The 12,278-nt window shown below is 44.5% G+C and overlaps 1 protein-coding gene across 1 annotated transcript in view; it reads left to right on the top strand.

The window, feature by feature from the left end:
• LOC147893086 (uncharacterized) overlaps window positions 1-5,286 on the top strand; it is a 43,059-nt gene extending 37,773 nt beyond the window's left edge. The window contains exon 7 of the mRNA XM_087387005.1: window positions 4,110-5,286. Within this exon, the coding sequence (XP_087243131.1) occupies window positions 4,110-4,336 (227 nt within the window). The 3' untranslated portion in view covers window positions 4,337-5,286. The remainder of the gene's footprint in view (window positions 1-4,109) is intronic.
• Window positions 5,287-12,278: the final 6,992 nt, after the last annotated feature.

Genomic DNA, 12,278 nt, shown 5'->3' with positions numbered 1-12,278 from the left:
GAAGAAAGATTGCTTTGTGTGACTTTGCCGGGGGTTTAGAGGGCAAATAGTCCGTGTCCGTACAACGACATACTAGGGTGGATACGTGATCTTCCGTGCCCACTTTATCACGGACACTTCCACCCTGAACAGCTCTACACACTTCTGGAGGGGCCAGTAGTATGCTTGCTCCACCTTTGTCTCCAGCGGCAATTTGATAACTCCTACTGCCAAACCACACATCGGCTCCTCGCGTGAAGCTCCGCTGAAAGTTCACCTCCGCACCACGTGAAATCTGATCTCCCATAATAGCATCAAATACCTCTGGGGACTACTTCTCCAACCGTGTGGAGGCAAACTGGATTCTCCAAATGGGGTGTGTCTGAGAGCCCACTGCACTGATCAAACCCCCCTTACTAGGGCTAGAGGACCGTGAGCATTACCTCGAGTGGTAGAGGATACGAGTCCGGAATCTCCATATAGTTTCAGGGTCCTAACCTCCAGAAGTCCCGCGGTAAGGGACGCCCAGGTTGGAGGTTGTGAGTTGCTGATCGGGAGGACGAGCCCCGTACATTTGGATCCCTCCCTGGATGGATCGGCTACTGCGATGAAGAAGCAAAAGGGGGCGTCATCTTACCCTTGCTTGCTGGCAAGGGTGTCGAGGCGGAAGAACCTGCTACGGAGTGGAGAGGGAGGCGGTAGGGGATGTAGGGGAGCGGGGGACGGAGGGAGGGGGACATGTGGTGAGAGTGATCATAATAGGAGGGGTAGGGGGGTGGGAGCGGGGGGAACCCTGGAGGGGGAGGGAAGTGGAAAGGAAGAGGGGGAGGGATTTGGAGGGAGAGGGGGAGGACGAGGGATGAGGACGACCGCAAGCCCCCTGCTGATCAGGCTCGTCAGGGTTTTGGATCTAGTCCTCCGCAGTCGTTGTTGGGCTAGCGTCCACGACTTCCGCCATCGCCGCATCTGGAGCTCGTGGGGCTCGCTGCTGATGCAAGGGTGAGTGCAGAGGCTGAACCTCCTGAACGAGAGGATCATCCGGCTGGGCGGTGGCCCCTTCCCTTGGGGGAGGTGGCTTCTACTGTTCCTCCTCAGGGGCCTCTCGGTCAACCCTGTCCCTCTCTCTGCGTTTGGCCCTTTTCCTACGGCGCTTGCGGGCTTGTTTGCTTGGTTTCTTTTTCTTTTTAACCTGGGTGCAGTCTCCTTCGCAGGGGGTAACCCAGGGGGCCTGAGACTCCTGCTGCTCTTGCATGAGAGGGTGCTGGAATCGGGCCTGCTGACTCTGCTTGCTTTGCGGGGGTGGGGGGGGGGAGGCAATCTCTGGCTAAGTGACCCATCAGTCTGCAACGGAGACACTAACTTGGTAATCCAAAAATCTCCACTCGTTGGTGAAGTGTACCCCCTTCAACGGTCTCTAGAAGAATCAACTCTGGGAGGGATTCTGGCTCTCAACCACTAGTATGATCCCGAGGACCCCGTCATTTACTACCATTACTGCAGTCGAATCTGGTGGAGACTCGAGCATTGTGCCAAATGCGACCAATGGAGGGGAGGATGGCTCAGTACTCCTTAAGGAGCCCTGGGAAAGGGCCAAGGAGGATGGGGCTGCATCGGGGGAGCTCATCTGGATGAGGAAGACGCTTCTCCCATAGATGGTGACCTCCCGAATGTAGTGCCAAGCTCGCCTCGATCCACTCTCGCACGTGTCGCCGTGTGGGTGTGAGGCTCACAATTTTGCCCACAATCGCCTTCTCCTGAAGGGACTGAACTGCTTGGTTAACTCGTTGTTTGTCGGCTGGAGAAAGGACCTTAACGGCTGTGGGATTCGAGGGTGCTGCCATAGAGCCCCTCTGGCTAGACCAAAGGTCACCACCAAGATCTTCTTCTTTCTGATAAACACAAATGCTTCTGCTGTTGGTGAAGAATGGAGTGGAATGGACAAAGCGGGGGGGCGGAGGTGAAGAAGGGAGACGAAAAAGAAGAAGCGGAGTGGGCAACAAGACGGAGGGGGAAGGAAGCACTGAGGGGACGGAGAGGAGGCGCGAGGGGTGAAAAAGGAGGAGGGGGTGAAGGTGTGAAGGGACGGGAGGGCGGTGAAAAGGAGGGGGAAGAGAAGGAAGTGGAGTCGGGAGTTGAGGGTGGGCCGAAGCGGAAGGCGGGCGGGCGGGGAGGTGGAGCGGAAGGCGGAAGGGGAGGCGAAGGTGGGGAGGGATGGCGAGGAGGCGGAAGGGCATCGGAAGGAGGGGCGGAGAGGAGACGGGGCGGAGCAGTGGCCGAGGCGAGGGCAGAGGGTCAAGGCGGGGGCAGAGGGTCAAGGCGGGGTGGAGGATGGGAGGAGGCTAGGGACGGAGAGGAGGCTGAAGCTGAGGTGAGGCGGAGGGGAGGCTAGGAGCGGGATGGCGATGGCGGGCAGCGGGAGCAGCCAGGTCCGCGAGCAAGCAGTTATCAGCAAATACATCGAGAATATTAGAGTCCAGTCCTGAAGCTTACATTCAGGGTGGACTTCAGCGGAGGGATGCTTGTAGACCATGGTCTTTTCAACTTAAATGAAAGGATTTTGTCTTCAACATGTATAGTGTTCTTCAGAATTTAACAGAGGGAAGCGTTACACCATTGACCTGGTAGAAAAATTTTCGAGCTGTTGGCCGTGAGGAACATCAATGCAGCCTTGCAACTTCAGACTTCAGAGGCATATGAATCGACAAGACAGAATGCAGCCTTTGGAAATATCTAGTGAATATTTAACTGCGATGCATATCCAAATGTTTCATTGTGAAGAAACGTTTTGAAACATGCAGTAAATTTTGAAACGTTTAGATCTCAAAGAAATGCGTTTTGTTGTGAATGGTGTCAACCTTGAAAGAGGCACATAAGATAGAGCTTTAATTGCTGAGACAAAAAGCATTTACAATCACAGCAGGGTGGTTTTAAACAAGAAAAATAACCATGGAAGCTGAGAGTAAAAGAGGAGACATACTTTTATTTGTGGCAAGCCAGGTCACTGGCTTCAGAATGTTACTAGAAAAAGGCTGATATGGGTGAAGGTGCTGCTGCTGTTAGATGCAGAGGTAGAAGCATTCTTGGCTTAGTTGCAGTCAATCAGAGTGGTAAGAAGAAACAACCAGTTTGCATTGTTTTCCACTGAAGCTTGAGTACAAGGCAGCACACATAGCAGCCTGTGGAGCCACTTGGTTAAGGCTTCTATTGAAAGGGATTGGCATGCCTCAAAATGACAAGATAGCTTGTTTTGTGACAACAAAAGCATGTATATGTTCAGCCAGAAATCTTGTTTTTCATGCAAGGACCAAGCACATTGAGGTGCAGTTTCACTTCATCCAGAGAGAGAGTTGCATCATAGGAGATAGATCTCATGCTTTGCACCACAAATCAGCAAGTAGCTTTCAAAGTTTAGATTATTCTCATGCAGTTGTTGGCAACATTACTTTGTTTAGCATGGGATATGCATCAGGCTTTTGTTATTGCTGACATGTTACCCTATCATTATCTCCCCTTGGTTTTGAGACTGTCAGAGTTCAACTCAGGTTTTCTCCATCTGGGACGCCGAATGTGCCATTTGCTTCGCTAACACAGAAGAGTAGGAGAAAGATGCAACAGCTGAAAGGTTATATTAGTATCCTGGCTGATAAATATTTCCCAAGTTCAAATCTGCATGTCCCATATTTATGAGCATAGTTGAATAGCAAGGAAATATCAGTTAAGGATATCTTATACTATCTTAGGTTGAAAGGCAGCATTTGTGATTAATTGCAACAATCCGAAATATGCATGTGTGAAATCAGAACAATGCATCACATTGACTGAGAAGTTCTCATATGTCCCACAACAAATGTTTGATCAGCTTAGTAATCTAATCCTATTATTTTGAGAACTTTAATTAATAAAATTTTCTTCTCTGAGTTGAAACGTTTTCATTTGTGAGTTTCAGCTTTTGGTATGTCTAGGGTGATTCAGAAATGTTGATTGTCTTGGCCCACTCTGAAGTCATGTCTAATGTCTGATTCTCTCTTTTGACCCTTCTTTGTTACACCCACCCTTCCCTTGCTTTCTTCTTCTATCGTGCAGTGGAAAGAGAGAAATATATACTGGTTGATGCATTGTATTGGATGCAGGAATTGTGTCCATGGAAAACCCTCAAGCTGCGGAAGCAGCCGTTGCTGCAGTGAATGGTATGTTCATCCTTGGAAGACGAATCAAGGTGGAAATACAACAGAGAGAGCAGGGGCCACATCACCAGGGTTACCCTCAACCTTTGATGCAACAAGGTGTGATGCCTGGCAGTGTGGGTCCGGTCAGGTGGCATCAGCGGGCTACGCCTACTGGTCGCTGGCCTTATTAGGTGTTATGGTATAATTCATTGAGGTCTGAGTCTATTGGTAAGCATTGTGAGCAACGAATTTTTTGCAGATTGAGATTATGACAACCATGTTTTGTATGATTGAACGGTTAGTAAGCTCTTGATTAAACTTGCTTAGGACTGAAGCGCTAATACAAGCACTTGCACACCAACTCACTTTTTTATGTGGTTAAGCCAGGCCAATCACAAATGGTTCTGGAAACCTGAATACTTTTGAGTTTTTAAACTGACAGCTGATTTGGTTGTGGCTTTTCTGGGCTATGAACTCACATACTATTGGAGTGTTTTGACCTATTGTGTAAGGTCACATGGTACAATTTTAGAAGCATGAATTTTTAAGTACGGTTTTCACTCTGAATACTACTGGCAGGAAGACATTTTGTTTTGAACATCGAAGCTGTTCAGGAAAAATGCTATGGGTCTCCCTTAGCTTATTCCTTTATTAGAACCACTGGGGCCTATGCTGGTAATTAGTGAATGGAGCTGCAAACTTGGTACCTCGAAGGTTTCTGCTTAGTGCATTGTAGTCTGAAGCTGCTTTTGCGGCTTTCATACAGAGCAATGATTGAGCTCGTCCTCTGCCATGAGTGGGCTTGCCTTCATTTTAGCTGGCTGGAAATTCAAACCGTAGTGATACTGCCAAGCTGAAATGGGAGTGCAAGCACCTCATTATGTAAATTGTGTGCTTGTATGTTAGTGCTGGAGTCCAGATCACGCACTATAATAGCAGTATGTTTCTCTTTCATGTCTTCTCTAGCAACTCCAACAAGATCATGCTACATCACAAATAACTCAAAAACTGGGCAACTTAAAAAGTCCCTACAAGTGCATGGTAATGGTTCTGAGTTTGTAGATTGTCAGGACTCAGACCAACTCCATGCTTTGTATGATTTTGGGAAGTTATGCGAACGTAAACAAGATTAATTTGGAATGGTTATATGAATGGTGCATCAATTTTTGGCTCTAAAACATGGGTAAAATTGTAAAGGCAAATTGGAGTGTTACATACTGGTCCCATGATCATGGATTTGTTTGAATAGATATGTTTGAGATTCTAGTTTCTTGCTTTGGGGTCTTGAACACAAGGAACTTGTCAGCCACACTTCTTGTACCGGTCACATGTTCATCCCGGTTTGAACAGACTTGTTCGAGACTCGAGTTCTTAAAATAGGGGTATCACGTCTAACAGAATTGGAGCTTGAACAAAGTAACTGGTAGTCATGCCTCTTGTAACTAGCGACTCATTTTTGCAACTTTGAAATAGTGTTCTCGTAATGCTGCTCCCCTGGCTTATATCTGCTCTTAGCTTTTAAGTATATTGTGTGTGACTCAACAGCCTTACTACCAACTTCTTACGATGGAATGGGTGATTTGTACCTGTATCTGTTTTGCATTTTAAATGTATGAAGTAATGAAACTCATGAACTCTTAGAGGCTCATGACACTTTCTTCACAAGTGCCTCAAACTATTTGCTCTTAGATATTGTGCTTAGTCTCAATAATTTAATCAAGCTACCTCATGTTTGGGAAGTGGGAAATAATGTTTTCTTTAGTGCTTACAATGTGAACTGTTGATGAGATATATTGTGATGTATCATGTTTAGAACTAAGAGTTGCTGTAGCCATCCATTTTGCTTGTGATATACGCTAATCAAGCAATGTGACTTTGTTAGTGGAATGTACCTTGATGCTGATATACTTAATTGTTTCATGCTATATTTGTAGGAGCATTGGAAAGTTAGAAAGAGGTTAAATGCAAGAATGAGAGTTTTATAGGCATCTAATGAAGTGTAGTCCTAATGAAAGTCGTAGTCAAGGTCCATTTGGTTCAAAACCAAAAGGAGTTTGTCTATGTTACGCAATTGTTTGAAGTGGTGGCTATGAGTTGACCTAGGCCATAGTAATTTTCATTGAGCATTTTTAGTCGATCTTTTATTAATAGTATAGTTCCCTTTCTCAAGTCTCTTCTTAAAGGATATTTCATATTTGTCTAGGTTTTATGAACTCGGCTTGGTTAGCTTCTTGATGTTAAGATTTAGGCTAGTCAAGAATTGCCAAAGAAAGATTTGTCATTCTATGTATGATAGAAGTCATACGAGATGGTCGTTTATGACACTGAAGTAGTTTTCACAATTGGCAATAGCTAGAAATACACTTCATTGTTAAGTTTTGTTGAAATTTATAAATTTTTTCCTAATGAAAAAAACTTTCTATTAATGTTTGGAAAAACCAACCATACAAATCAATGATTTGTTGTTCGAGGTTTAATAGTAAAGGTGGTGGACCAAGTAACCAAATGATATGCCTTGCATTGGGAAAATGTAGAAGACGATTGTAGCCCAAGCCTTGAAGAGACATGCATCTCTCGATGGTGGTCCCCCTTGATCATATTGTTTCAATAAGGTGTGGCCCCCTTTTCTTAGATCCCTTTGTGAAGTGTAGCCACAAAACAGGCCCCCTACTAGATCCTCGGTGTTGTCGGGCAACTCCATAGGCAATGTTGGATCATCTCGATGTTTTTGTCTCGGCAACTGCTCCAACCATAGGACGATAGTGGGCAATCCCTTGTGATGCAGCCATGGGTCGATGGGCAATTCCTCGCGGGCCATCATCCAGGAGGGAATCTTTTGTGGTTTGAGGTTGGTCCGTTTACGCGACTAAAATTTAGAAATGACCTATGGCATTTTGGTGCTCAATTTAGTGGTGTGTATTAAGGGTGCCTTGGCACCAGTCTCTAGTTGAGGGACGTCATCCAATGAAGTGTTCTACTAGGAGACCTCTATAATCTTATTGGTGTGTCCGAAGCTCGAGGGCATCTCAGATCCCATTGAACCTCTGGAAGAGGGGTCGGCCCTCTCGTCCAACACGATCGATCCAACCCCATGGTGATTGGCATTGGGTCCTAATGCCCCTTTATTATGATATGTTGCCACTCTAACATCTCTAGGGTCACATCTAACTTTGGATGTCCCTTTGCCTTTTTCTAGTTGCATAAAATCCATGGGGACCCACTATGTGATGTATAAAGTGGAAGGTACCAAGGCTCTATGAATATATTATACCCTCAAGCGCATCTTTGTTTTGGAAAATTTACAGGCACTATGTAGACCCTCCCTTCGAGACCTAGGGATAGCGATGTCTATCTCCAATATCTTAGTGCTTGTCTTAAATGAGAAAGGGCTCTCAGTTGTGCCTTGGCTCGTGGGGGAGTCAACTCATGTGCCGCAAAAGAACTAGGTGGGCCACTATTCCAATGCGCCCAACCAATGTGCATTTGTTGCCCCATTGTGTTTCTCTTGATCATGAATCTCTGGGTTAGAGAAGGGCCTGGCACTCCCATTTTCTTGGCATTGGACTTGCTTGGATGAGTCCCTAGACAAATGATGCCATACCCTATGTAGACTTCTCATCAATGGTGCGCCCTCCTTGTGAGGCCCCCCTTAGAGAAGATCCACCTATATGACTGCTACCATTGCCCCAATGTGGAGGGTGTTCCTAGCAAGCTAATCCTAGCCTTGGATGCCAGACATTACAACTCAAGGGCTCCTGGCTCCCTCTAGACTCGCTATTGTGTCCTTCAGAAAAATGGTTCTGTCATCTACAAACTCTAAGTCAGTAACTCCTCCCAATTGCAGATCGAAAGACGGATCCTAGGGAGGCCCGTAGCTTAGAAGTAATGAAAATAGCCCAGAGCCTTTATCACAAAAAGGAAAGGGAATGGAAAAAGAGGGTAGTGGTTGGAAGTAGAGAGGTGCGACTCCTAATGAGCATTTGGTCGACACCCCCTCGTAAATAAGGCAAAGCCCCCTTGAGAAGGCTATCCTTTGTGCAGAGCACTAACCCAAAAGAGTGCTAAATAGGATAGGGTTCGAAACCCTAACCCTAAAGGGGTTCGTATACATTCCTCATTTTCAATTAATACTAGCGTACAATTAGTCATTTGTGGTGTGCTCTCTAGATGTGCTCTCTTTCCTCAGCTCCACTCTTCTCCTTTCCTCTCTCCATATTTGTTCATGGTATCAGAGCTCCCTTGCCTTCCCTTGAGGCATCATGATACTTGTGAGAGTATCATCGATATGAGATTGAGAGCATGAGAGATTGAGTGATTCTGAGTTCACTTCTGCTTCTAAGTGATTTGCAAAGGAATTCAGTCCATTGAGAGGATTTCCCTTCATATGCATTGAGAGAGATTTCTTAGGAGAGTTCTATTACAGGAGAGAGTCTCTATTACTTTCTCTGAGAAACTCAAGGAGAGAGCTCAAGCATTCCGATAGAGAGTTTCTATTCTTTGATTGAGGCGAGAAAGAAATCTATGCTCTATTGGAGAAGTGTAATCCCTTGAGAGAGAGAGACAGTGTCGACAACCAAGAGCTTCAACGAGCCCTACTCAACTAACGCGGCCAGGCTCCCTGGACTCTGCTCGGGCAAATTTGACTCTCTATAGCAGCTTCAGTGAACTCTAAGCTTCTACAAGCTCAGTAGTTCGAAAGTCTTGGCTACAACCAGGTAACTACTCCACCGACACAGCTCATAGTGCCAAGCAGATTCAACGAACCAAGCGCAACCAAGGCGCATGCAACGACATAATGCCATGCTCTCAATAGCAGTTTCTCGGACCGCACAACAGCCACCTCTCCACACACGCAATGAGCCTGCAGCGAAGCAAGCGGCTCTTCCAGCTACGATTCGACAGCTAGCATCCTGGATGCTGCGTCCACAAAAGGCGATGACATTCTCTTCATTATGGAAGCTGTCAAAATCTAATGGAATTTGTAAGATTTCGTCACATGTAATCTTCAACTAAGGCATGATATAAACCTTGCCACGTGGCACTTTATCCAAAGGGCAATGTCATCAGGTGATCTTATTTGCCATGTGTACTGCCACATAGGCCTTATCCTACCACGTCAACAAGATTGCCCTAGTTTCATGTTAGTATCAGCATCACATCACATTGCCACATAAGCAAGCCACATCAATAGTCCACATCATCAAGACACGTTAGCACAGCATGTCAGCATCCTAGTCACTAGTGACATGCCATCTGCCACATCAGCCCTACCACATCATTTGCCACGTGGTGCACCTAGCTGCCACATCATCCGTGCTCCATTAGCACACCTCTTCACTGGTACAGTTTCCCATCTAAACACATGTGCCACATCATCAATTTTTTTTTTGCCCCTCACTACACGTTCATCACATCACGCGTATATTTCGACGCATGTATCACACACCTTTTAGCCTCGGCATCAAGTCCACTTCTTGCACGCACACAAACCTCTTCATCGACGCCTCTGACCCAGCACCTAAATGGAACAAAAGAAAAGAAATTATTTGCTTCTTTTAATGGCTTGACGGTTGTCTAGATCTAGATCAGAGTAGATTAGATGATCCTTAGAGAACTTCAAAGCAATCAATCGAAGCAATGCCAAAAAATTTTCAAATAGTTCCTACGGAGTCAGTCCCTATGCTCACATGAGGTTTCACATCATGACATGTCTTGAAACCCGATATTCCACAGTTCTGAGCGTAGACTTCAGATGCATTAGCCGATTGATGAGTGCACATCATTTGATTTTACACTCACATGCCACCATTGGAAAACCGATTGGTTATGTTTTTGGCATTGTGCACTTTATTTGAGCCTTGTAAATCCTCTTAGCTATTCCCGGTATCATTTTCCACAAGCATTGTAACAGATTGGTATATATATTGCAGTTCTATGTTTACCACCAGCAGTTCAGATTACAGTTGATACATATAGTGCTTTGTAGTTGATTCAGTTAGTGATTTTCACAGCACTTTGAGTACATTTCTTGCACCATGTCTATGACTAGCAACCTCAATTTAGAGGCATCTGCTAAGTTAGATAACTCCAATTCTGGCACATGGAAATACCAAATGGAGACCATTCTTATACTTCAAGACAAATGGGAGTATGTTAATGGGTCTACACCTAGACCATCTGACAGCTTCATCGACAACTCCAACCATTGCCGCAACACAAGAAGAAGGTTCTACACTTGCACCAATGGTGTCCACACTTGTAGTAGATCCTGCCATTGGCCAAAGACAGGCAGAATGGGACAAGAAAGACAAATATGCATATCATTTGATTAAATAGGACGTGTAAGATGTCATGCTTGGACAGCTTAACATAGTGAAGACATCCAAAGAATCACGGGATATGTTTGCAGCTCTTTATGAGTCTAAGAATACATCCATGATTCTCACACTGAGAAACCAGATCAACCAGAGTTTTTGCAACAGCAATGAAACTCATCACGATTACGTACTCAGAATCAAGGATTACAACAATCAATTCGCAACAGTAGGAGAGACTATGAATCCCGTAGAGATGCTTCAAGTCATCTTGAACAGACTAGGAGAAGGTTATGAGAATCTAGTTCATAGTATTGTCATTCAATGAAAAAATTCAGAGTATTGTCATTCAATGAAAAATTCCAACACTGGAAGACTTACAATCAATGGTACTTGGTGAAGAACTCAGGTCTTATGCCATTCAAGCATGCAAAGGTCATTCCAATGATCAAGCATTCACAACTTCAGATAGAGGTAAAGGTAGAGGCATAGGTAGAGGTAGAGCAACTCATAGGAGTGGTCATCATCATCGACATCAAAATCAACATTAGCATTCACATCCGGAACATCATCAACATCAGCATCCAAGAGGAAATCATTCCAACAGAGGAAGATCTCAAGGAAGAGGAAATGCATCCACCAAGGTGTTAAACATTAAGTGCAACTACTATCATAAGTTTGGACACTATGAAAGAGATTACCGCAAGAAGCAATACGACCAAGGAGGTCAATCCAACAGCAGCAATCGAGGAAATTTCCATGGAAGAGGAAATCATCATGGCAGACATTCAAGTCAGAGTCACTATGCCAATGAAACTTAGAATATGTATCTTGCAAGTGAGGATATGCAGAAGACTGATACAGTGTATCTTAACATTGATTGCAATTCAAAAGGGGAATGCCGTTTTCAAGTTGATCAAGCAGATCAAGATCCTTGGTACATTGACAATGGTACATCATCACGCATGACAAAGCATCAAGAATGGTTCATAGAGATGAAACCATTAGAAGGATAAAAGAATGTTATCTACACTGTAGATAACACATCGAATCCAGTTCAAGGGAAAGGCATTGTCCCCATGAACAATTTCATTGGTACGAAAGGATTGGTGAAATATGTACTCTATGTTCCAAAGCTTAGCAAGAACCTCTTGTCAGTGGTGGGTAAATGACATAAGACAACTACAGAGTCATCGATGATGGAGATGAATGCACAATCAGAGATAGATCCAAAGGATACCGGCTAGTAGGAAAATCAATCAAGGAAGGACGCTTATTCAGAATGCTATCTTTAGTATCAGATTTGCATGCCATGTCAGCTCAACAGCAACAATTGATGCCACATTTCCCAGTATGGCACAAGAGATATTGACATGTCAATTTCAAAAGTTTGATGCAGCTAAGAAACTAGAATATGGCAATTGGAATTCTTAAGCTTCAACTTCTTGGAAAAGTTTGCAAAGCATGTTGCTTTGGTAAACAAAAGAGAACCAATTTTGGCAGAAGCACCTCTAGAGCAAGACGTATTCTTGATTTGATATAGACAAATGTATGGGGTTACACATAGACCCATAGTATCAATGGTTTGCTTTACTACCTAACTTTCATCGACGACTACAACAAATATTATTGGGTCTACTTTCTGAAAGAGAAATGAGAAGTCTTTTCCATATTTCCAGAATCCAAAGCCGTAGTAGAGAACCAGACAAGAAGAAAGATTAAAGAGATAGAGGAGGTAGATACTTGTCTTCAACATTCATGAACTTTTGTAGAAGTAATGGCATTCAAAGATAGTTCACTTGTACACATACTTCTCAAC

Source organism: Dipteris shenzhenensis, chromosome 16, assembly GCF_047967505.1.
Source record: "Dipteris shenzhenensis isolate YYH24624 ecotype China chromosome 16, Dip_SZ_1.0, whole genome shotgun sequence".
Lineage (NCBI taxonomy): Eukaryota > Viridiplantae > Streptophyta > Polypodiopsida > Gleicheniales > Dipteridaceae > Dipteris > Dipteris shenzhenensis.
The sequence above is the reverse complement of the archived record's forward strand: the minus strand, read 5'-3'. Positions and strand labels throughout refer to the sequence as shown.